The 18,163-nt window shown below is 34.2% G+C and overlaps 4 protein-coding genes across 5 annotated transcripts; 2 read left to right on the plus strand and 2 right to left on the minus strand.

Annotated features, from left to right (window-relative positions):
• Window positions 1-70: 70 nt before the first annotated feature.
• On the minus strand, window positions 71-1,366 carry LOC142540091 (protein OXIDATIVE STRESS 3 LIKE 1-like). The gene is made up of 2 exons (XM_075645991.1): window positions 998-1,366; window positions 71-762 (listed from the first exon to the last, which is right to left on the minus strand). The coding sequence occupies exons 1-2, from the start codon at window positions 1,288-1,290 to the stop codon at window positions 279-281; spliced, it is 777 nt and encodes a 258-aa protein (XP_075502106.1). The 5' UTR covers window positions 1,291-1,366; the 3' UTR covers window positions 71-278.
• A 4,896-nt stretch (window positions 1,367-6,262) lies between these two features.
• Window positions 6,263-8,599, plus strand: LOC142540089 (EPD1-interacting receptor-like cytoplasmic serine/threonine-protein kinase 5A). Its single transcript, XM_075645988.1, is given in 6 exon segments — window positions 6,263-6,472; window positions 6,474-6,830; window positions 6,962-7,097; window positions 7,339-7,475; window positions 7,579-7,702; window positions 7,793-8,599. Coding segments are annotated over 6 exon segments (1,290 nt in total). The 5' UTR covers window positions 6,263-6,451; the 3' UTR covers window positions 8,308-8,599.
• Window positions 8,600-12,314: 3,715 nt separating this feature from the next.
• On the plus strand, window positions 12,315-14,114 carry LOC142540090 (protein LAZY 2). 2 transcript variants are annotated; one of them, XM_075645990.1, is made up of 5 exons: window positions 12,315-12,420; window positions 12,497-12,560; window positions 12,698-13,239; window positions 13,393-13,552; window positions 13,692-14,114. In XM_075645990.1, exons 1-5 carry the CDS (start codon window positions 12,415-12,417, stop codon window positions 13,709-13,711), a joined length of 792 nt encoding a protein of 263 aa, XP_075502105.1. In that variant the 5' UTR covers window positions 12,315-12,414; the 3' UTR covers window positions 13,712-14,114. The 2 variants fall into 2 exon arrangements, with proteins under 2 accessions (XP_075502105.1, XP_075502104.1); XM_075645989.1 differs by lacking the exon at window positions 13,692-14,114 and having other exon boundaries at window positions 13,393-13,598.
• A 1,479-nt stretch (window positions 14,115-15,593) lies between these two features.
• LOC142540094 (uncharacterized) lies at window positions 15,594-17,921 on the minus strand. Its single transcript, XM_075645994.1, has 6 exons — window positions 17,543-17,921; window positions 17,127-17,234; window positions 16,748-16,909; window positions 16,495-16,666; window positions 16,012-16,085; window positions 15,594-15,850 (listed from the first exon to the last, which is right to left on the minus strand). The coding sequence occupies exons 1-6, from the start codon at window positions 17,810-17,812 to the stop codon at window positions 15,770-15,772; spliced, it is 867 nt and encodes a 288-aa protein (XP_075502109.1). The 5' UTR covers window positions 17,813-17,921; the 3' UTR covers window positions 15,594-15,769.
• Between the last annotated feature and the right edge of the window lie 242 nt (window positions 17,922-18,163).

The following is an 18,163-nucleotide window of genomic DNA, read 5'->3' on the forward strand; positions in this document are numbered from 1 at the left end:
GGACAAGCAGTTTAGTTCGGGAAATTCGATTTTTTTTTTTAGTTACATTCGGATTATGCCCAAGAAAAGAAAATAAAAATCTTCTAATAACTTATTCCAATATTACGTTATGATTTTGCCCAAGCTGTCTGCTTAAACGGCAGCTAAAACGGACAGGGGCAGAAGCATGTGAGAACAAAACAAGAACATACAAATGTCTCCCACCTCCAAGGGGATATGTATCGTCATATCAGAGTTCACAGGGTGACAGATGCAAAAGAAAACTCCACGTAGCAGTTTTATTTGCCTCTGTTATTGATATATGAGCCAGGAATGCCAGGACTTGAAGCATCAGCGGCAGCACCTTGCAGATCCGACAAGGAAAACGATCTCCAAGAAGAAAACTTATCAGCAGCAGGTGACGATGGCAGCTCACTACATATAGTTCTTCTCGCATTCGGTGGTAGAGGAGGAAGGTTGCAACCAAGGGATGATGAAGTGGAGTTTGAAGTTTCACAATTACTGCTCTCACCACAGATGGAAATTGCTGCCAGAGCTAACATACTCCTAGAACTGTTGGGTCTTTTTGATATCCCACCACGGCTGTTCCTTGTGGGATTTGAAGTCCTCTCCCAGAAGTGTTTATATGCCATTAAGTTCTTGTGTTTCCTAGTGTATGCATTTTCCGGTTTCGTAATGTCGTTCATAGAGGAGCAAAATGCAGAATCTGATAGACTGGTAAAAGATTTCGATTTGCCACTGTAGAACTTTGATATGCTTTTCCTATATTAAATAAATTACACACAGTCCATCAGCAACTTGCCACATAAAGCAAAAACAGTATAAACCGATCGATCGACATCTTCACGCAATTAGCTAACATACCCAACACCACTCTCCCAAAACAATATAAATCCATAAATCCGAAGAAATACCTCTCAATCCAAATTCAAAGGAATACTTTTATTTCCAAATTAAATAAAAAGAGACCTATTACCAAAAAAAAAAAAAAACATACTTTACAGGTAGAACCTGCTCCAAAGCATCTAAAGCCCATTCTTGATTATATTTACTCTGCACCTCTTCTCCTTCCCCATCCCCTCTCCCTCCAGAAGACTCCTCGTCGCTATTCTTTCCAATTGATGACGTGGACGACGAAGACAGCAAAGCACTCCGATCCTCCTCCTCCACCAGGGAAAAGTCCGACGAGTTATAGATCGACGACGCGCAGGTCATGTTTCGGTGAACAAAACCCGGCCTCTCCATCGATTTATCCGAGCCAGAGTTGTTCCGCTCCAACGCAATCGACATCGCCGTGAAGGAATCTCTGTACGTATAGGTGTTGAGAGAAGACTGATGGCCGCCTTCGAATAAAAGATATTATCTTCTCCAAATTATTTATTCGAAATGATGTTTTCGAGTTTCATCTCAGCCGTTCATTAAAAATTGATCCCATCGAAACGTGACGTGTTACCGTTTTTAGGAATATTCCTTTCGGATTTTTTTGCCAAAGTACCCATTTTGGATAAATCTATACAATATTATCTTTGCTCTATCCATAATCATATCCATTAATCATATAATCACAAAATAAACCATATTATTTACAATAAAAAATATTAAAAGTCATTATAAAATATTTTAAAACTACAAAATAAAAATATACTGCTTGAGTAATAATTTTAACTTATTATAAGAAAATTTAATGCTAAATAATCAATAAAAATATAAATTTTAATACAATCTTTGAATTTTTTAACATAAATAAATATAGTCCATAAAAATTTATTTTTTTATCACATACACTGTGGGTACATGATTACTGATACTAGCCATTAGGTATCCCTCGCACGTGGTCATTCGTATATCTTGAATTTTAGTATAATTAAATTTTTTTCCTACAAATTTTATCTTACAATATAATATATCCTATATTTTTCTGAATTTAAAATATAGATAATATATGTTATTTATAAATTGAATATTATTTTACTAAATACTACGTTTTTTGAAACAAATCTATTTTCGTTAGACGGATAAATCTGATTCATACTTAAAGTGAAAAATAATATTTCTAAATAAAAAATAATATTTTTCATAAGTTGGATCAGATTGGATAACTGTTTTGTAACATTAGGGGTGGGCAATCGGATCGGGTTTTTCGAGTTCCACCCGACCCGAACCCGATCGGGTGCAATTGTCAGGTAAAATCGGGTAATTATTCGGGTTTGGGTACTATATTTTTGTCGGATCGGGTTCGGGTATAGAATTGCTACCCGATTGGGTACCCGATTGTTTTTTAAAAATAAAAAAAACATATGGGCTTATAATTGGACCGATCCAGTTTAATAAATTGGAAACCCATTTTGCAAAAAAAAAATACATATGGATTTCGAGATTAGACTTGTTAATTTCTTATATACCCGATCGTTTTTTAAAAATAAAAAAAATATGGGCTTATAATTGGACCGGTCCAGTTTAATAAATTTGAAACCCATTTTGCAAAAAAAAAAAAAAAAACATATGGATTTCAAGATTAGACTTGTTAATTTCTTATATATGCATCTAAATAGTTTATGCTCGATTTTTTTGTGTTTAACTTTTGTAGACATTCACGAGACAATGTTATTTTGATAAGTCTATTTCCTCGTCACATATTATTTGATAGGCACAAAATGATAAAATGTTATTTTGTCAAAAAAAAACCCGAACCCGACCTCATCGGGTACCCGAAAAGGCGGGTATTGGCCAGAATCGGATCGGGTTCGGGTAATGAAAATGCTACCCGTACCCGATCCGAACTACCCGAAATCCGAAAAACCCGACCTAAATTCATGAATTTTTGTGTTTATTAAAATAAACTAAAATTGTGTTATTTTTTATTAGATGAAAGAAAGGGTATTCTTGATACTATTTCCTTTTAAAAAAATTTGAAAGTGGTTTCAAGTTAATTTATATTACGATTGATATTAAATACATATATTATTGCATATGATATAAGCAAATTTACAAGGAAAAAGTAGAAAATTGAATTGTTTTTTGGCAAAAACATGTGTGACACGGTCTCACAGGTTATATTTTGTGAGACATATATATTGTTTGTGTCATTCATGAAAAAATATTAATTTTTATGATAAGAATATTACTTTTATTGAAAATATCGGTAAGGTTAACCCGTATCACAGATAAAGATTTGTGAGATCGTCTCACAAGAAACTTAATCTTGTTTTTTTTAGCATACATAAAAGATTTTGTTAAATTCAAGATAAAGATTGTGTGAAAGTAAAAAATTTGTGTACTAGAGTCAATATGGAATAATTATTTCTCGTTAAATTAAAAAGATTAATATAATTAATTATTATGATAATAGTCAAAATGGTATTATAAATTTTTCTATTTTGTACTTCGATAATATAAATATTCAAATTTAGGTTTTCATATGTAAGTTAGGTCATATTTCGATTTTTAGTTATTTTTCGTGGAGTGCTCACATGATGCTGGATATATCAACATTTATCGATGTTACATCAACATTTTCTGGATCTATGTCGCCACTCCATGAAAAGACTAAAAATCAAAAGATAAAATATGATCAAAACTAAAAATTAAATATTTTTAAGGCCGAAACACAAAATGAATAAATTTGTCGGATCATTGTGGTTATTTTTCCTTATCATAATATGATACTATTTGAATTAATTAATACACCCCTTTAAACATTTATACTGAAAACCTAATCGAAAACACATAAACTCGATACTTTGTCTTATTTTTAAAAACAATATTTAGAAACCTAATTCGCTGGATGATTTTGAATAGAATCTTATCTTTTTTTAAAAAAAATATCAGTGATTGTCGAAAGGACAATCATAAATTACAAAATTGGAATATGTATAGTCAAGCAGTCAATTAAATAGTGGATTTACGATATTTAAGACATGGTGATAATTACTTCTTAGAGAATCAATATTAATGATTAATCTATGAAGGTTCTTTACAAAAATTTAATACATCGCACTAAGCAAGTAATTAACATAGCCTCTAAGGATGTCCTGTATACGAATGTTTGACCAATTATCAAGAATTTAATTATTTTTATTGATGAATATGAGTTGTCTAGTATGATTTTATCTAACTATAACGTGATTTATAAATTTTTGTGTTTAACGCTAGTCTTAGATTTTTTCCAATACGCATCGAAAAGTAACGACTACAACTTCTCACGTCATAAAAATGAAAGTGATTAACACATTTGGTTAGTTTTCTTCATGATACTCACGGAAAATTTGGGTCCGATTTCAGCAAGTGTCACTAGTCCAGACGCAGGTTTTGGAATTGTCCTGAGCCTGAATTCACGAACAAGACCGTTAGAAGGGGCCAGGAGGGTGTCCTGGCGTAGCCCCTCCGACGCTCAAGTCAAGGACTGAGGATATATGGGGGAGCAGCTAAGTGTGCTGCTGAAAATAATATAGTGAATTAATTAACTGAACATTCAAACCTGGTATTTATAGGAAAATACATGAGCCCTTGATGGACTTATCTTCCATTTGGGTTAGGGATGAGTCAGGGGTAGTGGGCTCATCCATATTATCACTTCATTTTCTTGTGTGCTTATACTGAATAAGGTCCTTCGGGTCTAAAATCAATAATTTTTTTTTCCAGAAATATAGTAAATTAGTTAATATAAAGACAAATAAAAGACCAGCCTATCTATGAATCATATAGAAACGTTAAATGGTTAGTGGACATTAAGCCTTCACGTTTCATCCAAGGGTGGTTCAATTCGATAGCAGAAGTTTGGATTCCCCTAAAAAATAGTGTAAGATTTGTAAACTGTGAACAAATCAGAAGTTTTTGGACAATTGGAACATTGTTACATGCATTATCTTTAATAAGACGTATCAATAGTTAATAATATTTCGATATCATATTTTTCATTTTAATTTTAACTTATACAACTTGTAGCTAAAATTTTTAAAAATAATTTGGAAAAAAAGGAATTGAAGCCGCCACGAGTAATGGGGATTTTCACTATTCCCAGTGAATTTGAAAAATCAATTATTGCATTGTCTCGACTATTGCTTTTCTTTAAAATATTTATTTTATAATTTTCTTTCTCTCATTCTCGTAAGTTTCAAATTAGTCTGCCCCACGAAGGATAGATATACATCCGGCGTGAAATCGCACCGCTTCGGGCATATATTGCTCCCTAATCTGAAGCAATTCATTATAAAATTTAAATTTTATATTAAATGATCACCCAGTTCATTTCAATCTAATACATGAGAATTAATATTTTTATACAAAAATGATTATGAGACTTTGTTAGACGGGTTTGCGACCCGATCTAACTCATGAAAAAAATATTAATTTTTATAGTGAATTTAGATCGAGTCGTCATATCTCACATATATAAATACATGCAATTGTTTCACAAAAACCCTACTCGTATTTTTATTGGATTTCATACCTTGTTTCGACCAGACATGGGAAGATACAATTTACGTAATTTAGTTAATTTGTTCGAAAAAGTCGAGTGAAACTTCTGAATGATTTGGTCAAATTCCATGATAGTTACCGTAAAATTAAAGTCGTGGTTAGATTGATTTGTTGCTCCTAATTTTCGACTTTTACGAATTCAAAAAGAAAACTAATAGATTTGCTGTCAATTTGTTTGGTGACGAAGCAACTGGGAAGACAAATTAACATTATCAGATTATTTCTAAAAATTATATTTTTCAATTGCCATGTCTTCGGAAAGTTCCTCACCTGACCTTGCAATTTGCTACACTTGACCAAATCATGATTAACGTGTGAAGGAAGACAAACAGTTTTCTTTACATATTTTTTTATGATCCACTGTTTCAACGCTATATACTAATTCGCACTCCTTCACCCAAAATTGTTAACTTTAGTTCCATATATATTTCAAAGATCTTGATGGTATTTTAAAATCCAATTCCATATATTACACATCAATCTTCGCAAATTCACGAGTCCAAAATAAACATTGACAAAAGATGATATATATATATATATATTTATTTATTTGATATGTTGCTCACTGATCGTATCATCAATGAGTGACATTCATATATTATATATATCGAAACGAAACACACAAGAGAAATGACCCAGATTATACCATAATCGTTAGTTGAAATGACAAATTTTTCTTTATTATTATTATTTAATTAGGATCTACTTGGTAAATTTTATATACAGTGGAAGGAAGATATAATATATACGGTGGTATGTTGTGTGCCAAGTTTGAATTAGTATTGTATAAAAGGAGTTGTAGCCCATTAACCCATTATATATCTCCTTTAATTTGTTTTCGTTTCATTTCATCATATAAACCTTCCAAAGTTGTAATTTTTTTCTTTGCTTTTAGAATTACACACACACACATACCTGAAATCGATCTTGATCCAATTTCCAGATCACTCACTGCACGGTCTTTTTCTGATTGATGGCTGTCAAGAAGAAGATGACAGTGGCAAGAATATTTCCCGAGTTGTTTCAAGCCGGAGAGCCCGAGGCCGGATAAGAAGAAACCGATCTCGAAGCCATCTTCATTTCATAGGATCTCATTATCGGAATTGAGTGGATCCACCCTTTCGGAGGATCTCTCTACATCTTTGGCGGGCTCTAACATTCATGCGTTTACTTTACAAGAGCTGAGGGTGATCACACAGAACTTTTCATCGAGTAATTTTCTTGGTGAAGGCGGGTTTGGGCCGGTGCACAAGGGATTCATCGATGACAAGCTGAGGCCCGGTTTGGAGGCTCAGCCCGTGGCGGTCAAGCTCCTGGATTTAGATGGCGCACAAGGCCATAGAGAGTGGCTGGTAATTAAGATGCACGAAAGCGAAACCAAATGCAATTTAAATTTCATGTATTGTATTTTAGTTTATTTTTTGATAGCATTGTATTTATTATGTATAAATGATTTATGTTATTTTTGGAATGCGATGAACAGACGGAAGTGATATTTCTTGGTCAACTAAGACATCCACATCTGGTGAGGTTGATTGGTTATTGCTGTGAAGAAGAACAAAGGCTGCTGGTATATGAATATTTGCCTCGTGGAAGCCTGGAAAACCAACTCTTTAGAAGTAAGTGCGGTTATATATCCTTTTTCTAAAAAAAATTGTATTTCTAATTATTTTTTCAACAGAATGAAATTTTCATGTAATAAAATTATAAAATCAGGTAAATTTCTTCAAAATTTAAATCAAGTTTTGTTTATTAATTTATGATCAGAGCTACTGGCGCGGATCACCACTCCAGCAAATATTTTTATGCAAAAGCTTCATTTTGTGAACATGAATAATATTAAAGTGTGTCTGTACGCAGGATTTGCAGTCACACTTCCATGGTCAGCAAGATTGAAAATTGCTCTTGGAGCCGCAAAAGGACTAGCTTTTCTCCATGAAGCCAAAAAGCCCATCATATACCGTGATTTTAAGGCTTCGAACATTTTGCTAGACTCGGTGAGTCGATTTTCTGCTTTCGATCTATTTCTGAATTAATAATATTTATATAAAAAATATGATGCTCGTATATATGAATCTAATGTTCCAGACTCTGTTACAGGATTACACTGCAAAGCTCTCGGATTTCGGGCTTGCAACGGATGGTCCCGAAGGCGATAACTCGCACGTTTCCACCCGTGTTATGGGCACACAAGGTTATGCTGCACCCGAATACATCATGACTGGTAATTTAATATACATTTTATGGCTTGTACACATGATCCAACAAAACTAAAGCACATACAGAAAATAAGTTGCTATGATGTTTTGTGTAGGTCATTTGACAGCAGCAAGTGATGTATTCAGTTTTGGAGTCGCGTTGTTGGAGCTTCTCACAGGTCGAAAATCGGTAGATAAAAGCCGTCCTTCGAGAGAACAGAACCTTGCGGCCTGGGCAAGGCCGTTGCTCAAAAACCCTCGAAGACTAAGCCGCATGGTGGATCCGAGACTTGAAGGGCAGTACTCTGAAACCGGAGCACAAAAAGCTGCGGCATTGGCTTACGAATGCTTGAGACATCGGCCTAAACTCAGGCCCACAATGAGTGAGGTGATCAAAGTTTTGGAGCCATTGACGAATCTTGATGACATTCAAGTGGGGACATTTGTTTTTACAGTTTCAACGGACAGCGATTCGCATAATTGTTTGAACGAGAGTGATTCGGAGGTGGAGACGAAGAGGGAGAATGGCCAGCATCATCGTAGGCACAAACTACATCAGGAACATAAGAAAAGGATCAGATCTCCTAAGTCTGATCCCCTTGTCTTCGCAGGAAGAGATAATTCAAATTAGTCGTATGTAATATTCTTTGATCATGCATGTTGTATTTCCTTTCAAATTATCTCAGAATCTCGTGTGATTCTGGAAAAGAAACCGGGTGTCGTGAAATTAAAATATATATCCAATCTGTATATAAAGACAGGGAAGAATAATCGCCTATAAATTCATTTGGCCACACATAATTTTTAGGCCCATCTAGTTTGAGCACACATTTTTTGTTTTGATAAATCAAAAGAATTTGTATTCATTTGTTTATTTACTTCCCAATTGAAATGAAGAGATCAAAGAAACAGAAAAGAGATTCAGTCAAGATGTAATACACACACATATGTATCAATAATAGATAGTATATATTGTATCTTTGTTCTTGACTTGTTGTTTGGATTATTGGAAAAGTGAACAATTTCGAATCCCTTGTTTTGAATTGTGGTAGTTTTGATTTATTGAATTCATGGAGGTAACATATATATAAATAAACAAAGAATAGGTCTCTTGTGAGACGATATCACGAATCTTTATCTGTGAGACGAGTCAACCCTACCGATATTCACAATAAAAAGTAATATTCTTAGCATAAAAAATAATACTTTTTCATAGATAACCCAAATAAGAGACACGTCTCACAAAATACGACCCGTAAAACTGTCTCACACAAATTTTTTCCATAAACAAAAACTCATATTATATATTTTTCATTTTAGACATAGAATACATCGTCTTATAGATATACATTTGTGAAAGCGTATCACGAGACTTTTCTACTTTATATTAGCTGTTCAAGTTTGTGCCTATAAAAGTTATTTTGATATTAAAAAAAATATTATTCCAAATCGATCGTGTGAATAAGTGTAAAATGTTATATTATAAAAGTTTGCGGTTCCACAGAGTTGGTGGATCGATTATTTGCATTTGTTAAACTTGGTCCTCGAAAGCTAAAACGGCATACCCTAATAATTAGAAAAATATTAATTTTAAATCCAATACCAATCCATATACATTTAGTCTACGTTTGGTTGAAAGTATAAGATAAACTAATGATTAGTATGTAAATGATAAAAAAAATGATTGTGATAGGATTGTAATATATGGTGTAAAATAATATTATGTTTGGTAAGATTTTTAAATGTAGGATAATTTTGAATTTTTGGATGAAAAGACAAAATTGCCCTTTCCCTACGCGGCGTCGGCGACAGTCGCGGCGGTGGCCGGCGGTCGGCCGGCCGGAAATGGTCGGCCGGAAACGGCTGACGGGGGCGGCGGCAGGAAACGGCCGGCCGGAAAAATCGGCTGGCGCCGGCCGGCGGTCGGCCGACGATCCGTCGGCGGTCGGCCGGTGGTCGGCTGGCGGCGGTCGGTGGCGGGAAGTGGTGGTGAGTTTGAATATAAGAGAAGGGTAAAATTGGAAAAATAGGAGGTATTAAGAGTTGGATAAATAATCCTAGGAATATAACCTAATCATTAATAGGAGGGATTGACTTGGTTAAATAATCACGCGTACCAAACAGCTGACTAGGCAGGATAAAAAAAATAATCTCGCCTAATCACGCGTACCAAACGCTCCCTTAAATTGAAATCTTATATAGTTTGAAGCTCAGAATATTCTACACATCTCCATGATTTATTTGCAGGCCGAACTACAAACCAGGCCCATTGGTAGTTTCTATCAAGGCTAGGCTCATTGATATTTAGCTTTTATAAAAGTGAATTTTTTTTAAAATAAAAATTATAAAAAAAAATTAAAAAGTTGTTTTAAGAACAAATACGTTTTAAACAACTATTTATAAAAATAATTTTATATTTAAAAAATAATATGTTTTGATTTTCATCATTGCCTTCGTTGTTAAAAACATTTTTTTAAAAAAAAACCAACTCTCAATTACACTTTTAAAGCATTTTTTAAAAATATTTTTCAAAAAAGTTTTACAAAAATTTTAACGAAATTCTCTTAAAGTAATATTAAACAAATAGTATCCTAGATGTTTCTTTAATTTGTTTAAGACCACATTAATAGCAGGACAGTCACGGTAAATGCCATAATAGCAAGGGATGATAATATGGGGCACGTGTCAAACTCTTGATGAAATATATAATTTTATATGTAATTATTGTTAAGATTGGAAATTGGCACCTAACTCAACTTCAAAAGCTAGCTCAAGAGTGGATAATTGTCTAAGCCCATATATACAATTCTCATGTTATTTATCCAACCGATGTGGGACAATTAACACACCCCTCTCACGCTCAGGAATGAACATCTGGAGCGTGTAGTTTACAAATAACTCAATTATGGGCAGAACAGGTGGCCTAATTATAGGCAGTCCAACACAAAACGGTGGAACCCGGGCTCTGATACCATGTTAAGATTGAAATTTAGACCTAATTCAAACCCAAAAACTAGCTCAAAAGTGGATGATTGTCATGCAATTTCGAGTTAATTTAATTTTAAGGGGATTTTAAATAATTACGACACGTATATATATAATAATAATAATATTATTAAAGATGTTTTTGGAGAATGGGAAAATGGGGGTAGGTGGATTGGGGACTGAATTAGAACATGTGGAGTGTTTGCTTTGCTAAGATTGTATGGATTGTTTCGTTTGTTGGATTCTGCAAAAGTCGAGCGAGCATTACATACAATTAATAGGATTTCTCATTTTACATCTTTCATATTGTACATTTTTCATTATCGAACCCGCTAGAAATTGTTGTTAACTAAAATGCATGTTTGAGATATGATTTTACGTCGATTTATATATCTAATGACCTAACGTAGTAAATTATTTTTTCAAAGACAAATTATTTTCTAGAATTGTGATATAGCTCGGAGAAACAAATCAATCCCCGACATGATCATATGATCTTCTCTCAAATAGTTAATTTATTCTATCTATAGGTTTCGTTTGGGCAGCCAACTTGAGACTCCTTGTATATATGTATGTAGGTTTAGTGCCCATAATTATATACCTATCTGCAACCCTTTTATTGTCCTTCCTTCTCAAATGCTATCCCGATTTCCCATTTCACGGCTATATTTTATCTATATATTCAAAAAATATATTTTTAATATATAAAAAATATGAATTGTTCATCTGCTTCCTCGAAATAACAGAGAGATTCTTAAAAATTATAAGCAAGAAAGTGGGACTGGTGTGACATAGTTTTCAGTCCCCATTTCAGAACATGGTTAGGTAATAATGTGTAGAGAATTTCACTGCTAAAATTGGATGATTCAACCCAGAAAATTATATGATTAGGACACGGCCAATCCCACCACTCCATTTACTTTTAATCATGTCAGCAGCTTGCAAACATCAAATCGTGAGTTAGTTGGACACTACTTTTGGAATAATATTCAAATATAGATCCAATGGATCACAAGGCTTGGTAGATATTATGTATATGGATAGTGTCTTCGTCTCGTCCAGCACATGACTCATATGTTAAATGATAAATCATGTGACCATTCATCTGTTTATTATGTTAAATGAGCGATAATGATTTATCTACTTAACACACATATCATGTGCTGAGTAGATAAAAACATTATTCATATGGATAACATGAACAAAATCCATAAAATGACAACACCGATTGGATCTACCCTCGGGTATTATCCCACGAATAGGGTTGAATAAATCTAGATCATGTTACCAAAATAGCAAAAACTTGTGTAAGACGGTCTCACATGTCGTATTTTGTGAGATAGATATCTTATTTGAGTCATCCATGAAAAAAGTATTACTTTTTATACTAAAACTATTACTTTCTATTGTGAATATCGATAGGGTTGACCCGTCTCACAGATAAAGATTTGTGAGACCATCTCACAAGAGACCTACTCTACCAAAATATTGATGAATTTATCTCTCTAAAAAATTATTAATCAATTTCAAATTATTGTTTTCATAAAGTTCAGATAAATTCATATAATTTTTTTGATATACTATTTGATGCCCTATTCCGGTTGACACCTTTTCCGTATATAAAACGTACGAAGCTCACTTTACTCATAGCCAAGGTATTTGAGCAGAATGCATAAAATCTCTCCAAATATAACTTAAAATATACCCAACATTCTCAAGTTCTTGAAAGACTACTTGTAGTTCTCGTGGACAAATGAAGGTATCTTTTATTCTATTTTGTTTCTTGGTGAATCAGTCTTTTTCATGGATTGATATGGTTGTGTTTATTGGTTTAGATCTTCGGTTTGCTGAGAAACAAAGGGAACCATCATCAAACAAATCGAGAATCAGGGACGAATCGTAAGTTTTTGTTAAACAAGAAAGCAAATTAAATAAATGTCAAGTGTTCTTCGAAACAGGCTTCAGTACCATTTCAAATAATTAATGAACATTGAAAAATGTGTTATTTAAACTATTCCAATGTCTCTTCAACACAGATCATATGATACATCAACCATGCAGAGAAGAATTCAATGATTGGCCAAATGCTTTACTTGCTATTGGGACTTTTGGAAATAACAATCTTAAAGATTCAGAAAAGTCTAATGTCCAAGAGAGCTTAACTTTACCCAAAAGTCCAGCTCACCTGGAACATATTACACCAGAAGATTCCCGAGAAACTGATAAAGATTTGAGAACAATACTCAATCAACATATTTCCACGGATTCCAGTTTTTCTGGGGAGTTGAAAAAGCATTATGTATCGCTGGAGAAATTCTTGGAAGGTGACAAGATTATCAACCAGTCGATGAATATCGTGCCAGAAAATGAAAATCATCGCCACCATCGAACCTCGAGCTCAGATCATGACAGGGAAGGAAACAGTATTAGGTTGGAAAACAAAAGAAATGACATCCGTAAAAGGTCATTGTCTTTTCTTCTTAAGAAGGCATTCCTGTGTAGAGGTGGATCTGTGCTCACTCCCCGTTTGAGGAATCCAATTACAGGGACTGGATTGGCTAATTCAAGAATGGATAAGGTACATTCTAAAACTAAATGATAAGCCAATGTTCACAGAAAAACCAAAACACATTCTAGCATCATAATCTTGCACTATTCTCTTCCAGATTTTAAGTGTCTTCTCTGTTTGAAGTACAAAAAATTGGTCAATTTTTTTCCTATCTATGAACAGATTTTAAGGGCCATCCTGAATAGAAGGGTCTACCCTCAAAGGTCTAGTCCAAAGGCAAAGCCAAAGAAATACCTAAATATGCACGGGGAAGATGATAGTGATGGTGAAGAGCCAAAAGAGGCCACTGATGGAAGCAAATGGGTCAAAACAGATAGAGAATGTAAGCATACCACATGTTTTTTGCGAAGGATATCGTGAAAAATACATGCAGTTTTTTGCAATATGAACAATAAATTATTACATTTTCAGTCCTTTCATATCTCGCTGTAAGTTAATTCCACGGTTTCTATGTATTGTAGATATTATTCTGGAGATGTAATCTGTGTTATCTCGTACTATAAGGAACATTCGGGATACCATCTGGAAATGCAATTTGTGTTGTCTCCACCAATAAGGGGTACCAAGATGCTTCAACGTTATCTATTTATCCTACAGTTGTACTACACACAAAAATGGTGAATTGTCTTTTATTCTCATGAACGACGACATTGAGGTGTTTCACATAGGAATAAGATACAATTCATGCCGTACTTGAATGTAAAATTCAAGATATCATTTGGACGGAGGAGGCAAATACTAATGTTATCTTCTATCGTTCAAGAATAGATGTCGGGAGACAGCATACATATTATCTCTGAATTTTCGTCACAGTTTCAGAAGTTGATGTATAGTCCTCTAGGGGACACACGTCTTTCTTGTCATGAAGCAAACGAGTGTTTCAATTTACCATGCTTGCCTTATTCTTTGATCTGTATTTCTTCACAGTCAACATTAACAAAGAACACTTCGGATTCATCTGATCAAGTTTCATCACATTCTTACCTAGAGAAATAAATATTAACCACACAACTAACTTCATATTGTTCCTAGTCCATTCTTGTAATGTAGCATATTGTTGTTTTCACACATTGAAGGTTTTACCAAATTTCCTCTTGCATCTGTTCCCAACTCTAAAGGAAACAAACCGACCAAGAAAATCTAATGCCCAATGCAGTAAAGTTTACAATTTCCAGGTTTAGAATTTTATCAAAACAACATCGACACCAATTTAATTTGTTCAGTTAATAGGTATGACTATTTGATTATTCATATGATTTGTTGAAGTCTGTTGAGTTACAAGAAAATATAAAATTGTCTTCTTCTTTTTATGTCAATTATATAACTTTTATACAAACTTAATCAATATTTTTGCTTCTAAAACTATGAGATGAGCAATATTCAAGTGACTGTATATTGGTTCGGAACATAAATTTTATATTTTGTTTGGAATATTATCTTGGTTTTATTAGTATTTTCTTATGGTATATTGACATTGTCTGAATTATATATTTTATCAATATTTATTTATAGAATTCATGTTACAAATACTATTATATAAGTCGATGAAAAATATATAAATATTAAGTTTTGAAGGCACTATTTTCGATATTCGTCTCAGACTTCAAAATCTCATGTCCGGCGGTGCGTCGACTCTGTACCCCTTCACATATATTAACTTTAATTTTTTTTAAAAAAAAAACATTATAATTGCTTTGAAATTTAAGAAAGGGGATGATTTTTGTGAGATGCGAAAATCCCGCATTTGTTGCACGGATAAGTAGAAATTGAGATCACACTCATGGCCCCTTGCGGAATATTTCACCCTACCTCATGGGGTACTGCCCACATGAGAAGATCAAAGGCCCAAATTTAACCACATATATGCGGGGTCCACCAATTCATATGCGGGGTCCATCAAATTTTTTAAAATCAACGGCCCAGATCTTGTGGGGGCACTGCCCCCATAGGTAGCATCGACAGAACCGCCGCTTGCTTCGATGCGAAAATAAGTTGGAAATGACGGCCCTTTTGTTGTTAATTTTTCCCTATTTAAGTGATTTTTAAAAAAATAATTGCTTTATAATTTTATGTGTTTGGAATTTGGATTGGCTTCTTGGTGATATAAAAAAACACTTAATTAAGCTAAAATTTCGAATTTAGAGCTTTTAAAGATTTTTTCAAGTTAAAAAAACACTTATTCCATTAAATTTTATAAATTAACGAAATGTTTTTAATTAACGAAATGTTTTTTTTATCTAAACACGAACCTTAATCACTTTTAAAAGTTAAACTTAGAAAAGCACTTTTTGATGCAAAATAATTTTGTAACCAAACACACTCTAAGGTTGTGTTTGCATGGGTTTGTATGAAATCGTTTAAAATAAACTCTTTACAAATACAACTTATTCCAAACGTGTGTCAAGTACAAATAGCATTTTCAGTTATGTCCGGTCCTCATTCGAAAAAGAACAAGAAACACGCAACAACTTGGAGAAAATTTATAACTATAGATTACATGATAATGTCCTAATCATTCTTATTTCACCCTGCCAAGAACTCAAGACTGGAACACTCTCTTCACAAATCCTTGCACGGAGCTGCCCATTCCAGCTCCCACTGCTTCAGCCAGATACTTAACCTGCAAATTCGCAAGTCTCTAATCGCGTTGGGATGAAATTTTCATATCATGGAAATTCAGTGATAGATCATTTCATTGGCATACCGCATATCTATTAGCAACTTATGTACATGTAAAAAGTACAAGTGACCAAAGAAGCAATGAAAAGACAAAATGGTTACCTCCTGAACAGTGTTTTTCATATCAAATGCATCTTTAATTCGTCCATCCAAGAAAGCCCATGTATTCTGAAAATCTACACACATAGCATGACAAGTGAGCAAGTCTTTGTACACAAAAAAGAGAGGAACAACACTACTTAAATGATATTATCTGCCAATCAAGCTGTACTAATGTAGCTATGTTGATAGTGCATTAACGTGTTAGGCCCACATGGTAAGCTTCTTGACAGCTGGGTCTCTACACGGCAAATTGCACGAAGAAGCATCTCAACGAGAAAAGGGAATTGTATTGACAAAGAAAAAAGTATAATGAACCACATTGTGCAACAAGAAATCTTGATCGAGTGCATAGAATGTTCATGCCAAGTACAACATGGAATTAACACGTGAGAACAGAAGGAAAAAAATATTACAAGCTTCAGCAAGACCCGAAAAATATAATCTCAATCAAGGAAGGAAAAAAAATCAAATCACAATGCTAACCTGGGGAAGTATCGGTAAGCATGTATAATTCAGTTGTGGAGTATATCCCACCAAGGACCGTGCGCTTCACATACCAATCAATGTCGACAGCCTTATCCCCAGAAGCATGCCAAATTTCATCAACAAGCATTGCTCGCTGCTTGAAGCTCGCAGAAATATTAAAGGGTTGTGCCTACAATTCATCTTATAAAGGATTTACTTGGACAAGCATCTCGATGAAAGCCTAAGCTTTTGGAGAGACGACAATGTTCACCTGTATGCTAAGTGCTTGGGGCCATTTTGAAATACAGGGAGCCTGCATCTCTAATCGAATTCTGACGAGCTTTGAAACACGTTGACTCAGAATTAAGCTTTCCAATTCGGAGTCTGTCTCAACTATGTTAATTAGCCTTTGCAGACAATCATCCATGAAAAACTGAAGCAAATAAATAAACGAGCATTGATCAACCAGTGTATATAAAAGCCTATCCACAGAATACGTGTGTCTCCATGACTCAGAACTATGAGCATTGAATATATGGAAATATTCCGCACCCACGAGGAGCATCAAAAGACAGATCCAGTATCCTGGTAACAAATCCATTCTGTTTTGGTGTTGTTCTAACACAAATATAAAGGTTAAAAAAGCAGACCTCTACTAGAGAAGCTTCTTTCCGAGGAAAAGAACCGACAATAGAAGGTGACACACCAACATCTCTTGCTCCAGAGATCATGGCCGCATCAGTCCATCCTAATCTAATCTGCTAAAACATCGCAAGTCACTATTACAATTTGCATAAAGTAGTTTCGCTTACGCTATCACTCCAATTCTCCCAAGAAAAAGGACTATTTTAAAGACTCAGGAAACAGATTTAAAACATTGAGCTTCGTTAGGCCGCGTTGATATAAAATCAGAGATGGGAATGAATACAATTCCATTCATAATTTATTAACAGTTATTTCGGTCCAAGTTTGATTTAATGCACTAAAATCACAACCCAAAATAATCCACTCACAAAACACACAATTAACAAAAAAAAAAAAAAAGAATCGAAGGAAAGAAATGAACCACGTGGCCAAGGGAGGCATGAAGAACACGAGCCTGCTCATCCTGCCAGTGATCTTTAGGACTGGAAGGTTTCCTCGCACCACTCTCCCGCGCGCCGGCCGACGTCGATGATGAAGTGAATGGGTTAGGGTTTTGATTGGGAACGGTTTCAGATCCTGCTGCAGTAGAAAACAGCGTTGGATTTGTGAGAATAGGTGTTAAATTTTGAAAGCGGTTGATCCGCTGACCAAACGCCGGAAGCAGCCGTTTCGCCACCGCGAATCGATTCATTTCGGTACAGTAACAGTATGGATGGGGAAATAATCAAGCAGAAATTTTGGTGAACTTCGATTGCCACTCCAAACTCAGCCCAGAAGGCAGAAGCCAGCAACCAAAAATATATAACAAGATTATCTTTATTTATAAATAAAAAATAAAATTAAAAAAACTGTGGAATTTTTATGTATGCCAATAAATTATGTTATAAAATTATAATCATAGTACATGTAAATTTTTTATTTTATTAAATATTTAATTAATGTTTAATTTAACAATAATCGATAGACTACTATGACTGCCAATAATATTCCATTACCAAGAATTAGACTTGGAAAAATTGATTTGTAAGTTATACAGAATCAA

The sequence above is a fragment of the Primulina tabacum genome, chromosome 3, assembly GCF_025594145.1.
Source record: "Primulina tabacum isolate GXHZ01 chromosome 3, ASM2559414v2, whole genome shotgun sequence".
NCBI lineage: Eukaryota > Viridiplantae > Streptophyta > Magnoliopsida > Lamiales > Gesneriaceae > Primulina > Primulina tabacum.

What these genes read in the sequence shown, in the direction of transcription:
- LOC142540091 (XM_075645991.1), bottom strand. Translation starts at nt 1,290, where the DNA reads ATGTCGATTGCGTTGGAGCGGAACAACTCTGGCTCGGATAAATCGATG. An exon ending in GAGCAGGTTCTACCTGTAAA is followed by an intron (nt 763 to 997) that starts GTATGTTTTTTT and finishes TATTTAATATAG; the next exon opens with GAAAAGCATATCAAAGTTCT.
- LOC142540090 (XM_075645989.1), top strand. An exon ending in TCGAGAATCAGGGACGAATC is followed by an intron (nt 12,561 to 12,697) that starts GTAAGTTTTTGT and finishes TCTTCAACACAG; the next exon opens with ATCATATGATACATCAACCA. An exon ending in CTAATTCAAGAATGGATAAG is followed by an intron (nt 13,240 to 13,392) that starts GTACATTCTAAA and finishes ATCTATGAACAG; the next exon opens with ATTTTAAGGGCCATCCTGAA.
- LOC142540094 (XM_075645994.1), bottom strand. Translation starts at nt 17,812, where the DNA reads ATGAATCGATTCGCGGTGGCGAAACGGCTGCTTCCGGCGTTTGGTCAG. An exon ending in AAGAAGCTTCTCTAGTAGAG is followed by an intron (nt 16,910 to 17,126) that starts GTCTGCTTTTTT and finishes TATTTGCTTCAG; the next exon opens with TTTTTCATGGATGATTGTCT. An exon ending in GCTTACCGATACTTCCCCAG is followed by an intron (nt 16,086 to 16,494) that starts GTTAGCATTGTG and finishes CTATGTGTGTAG; the next exon opens with ATTTTCAGAATACATGGGCT.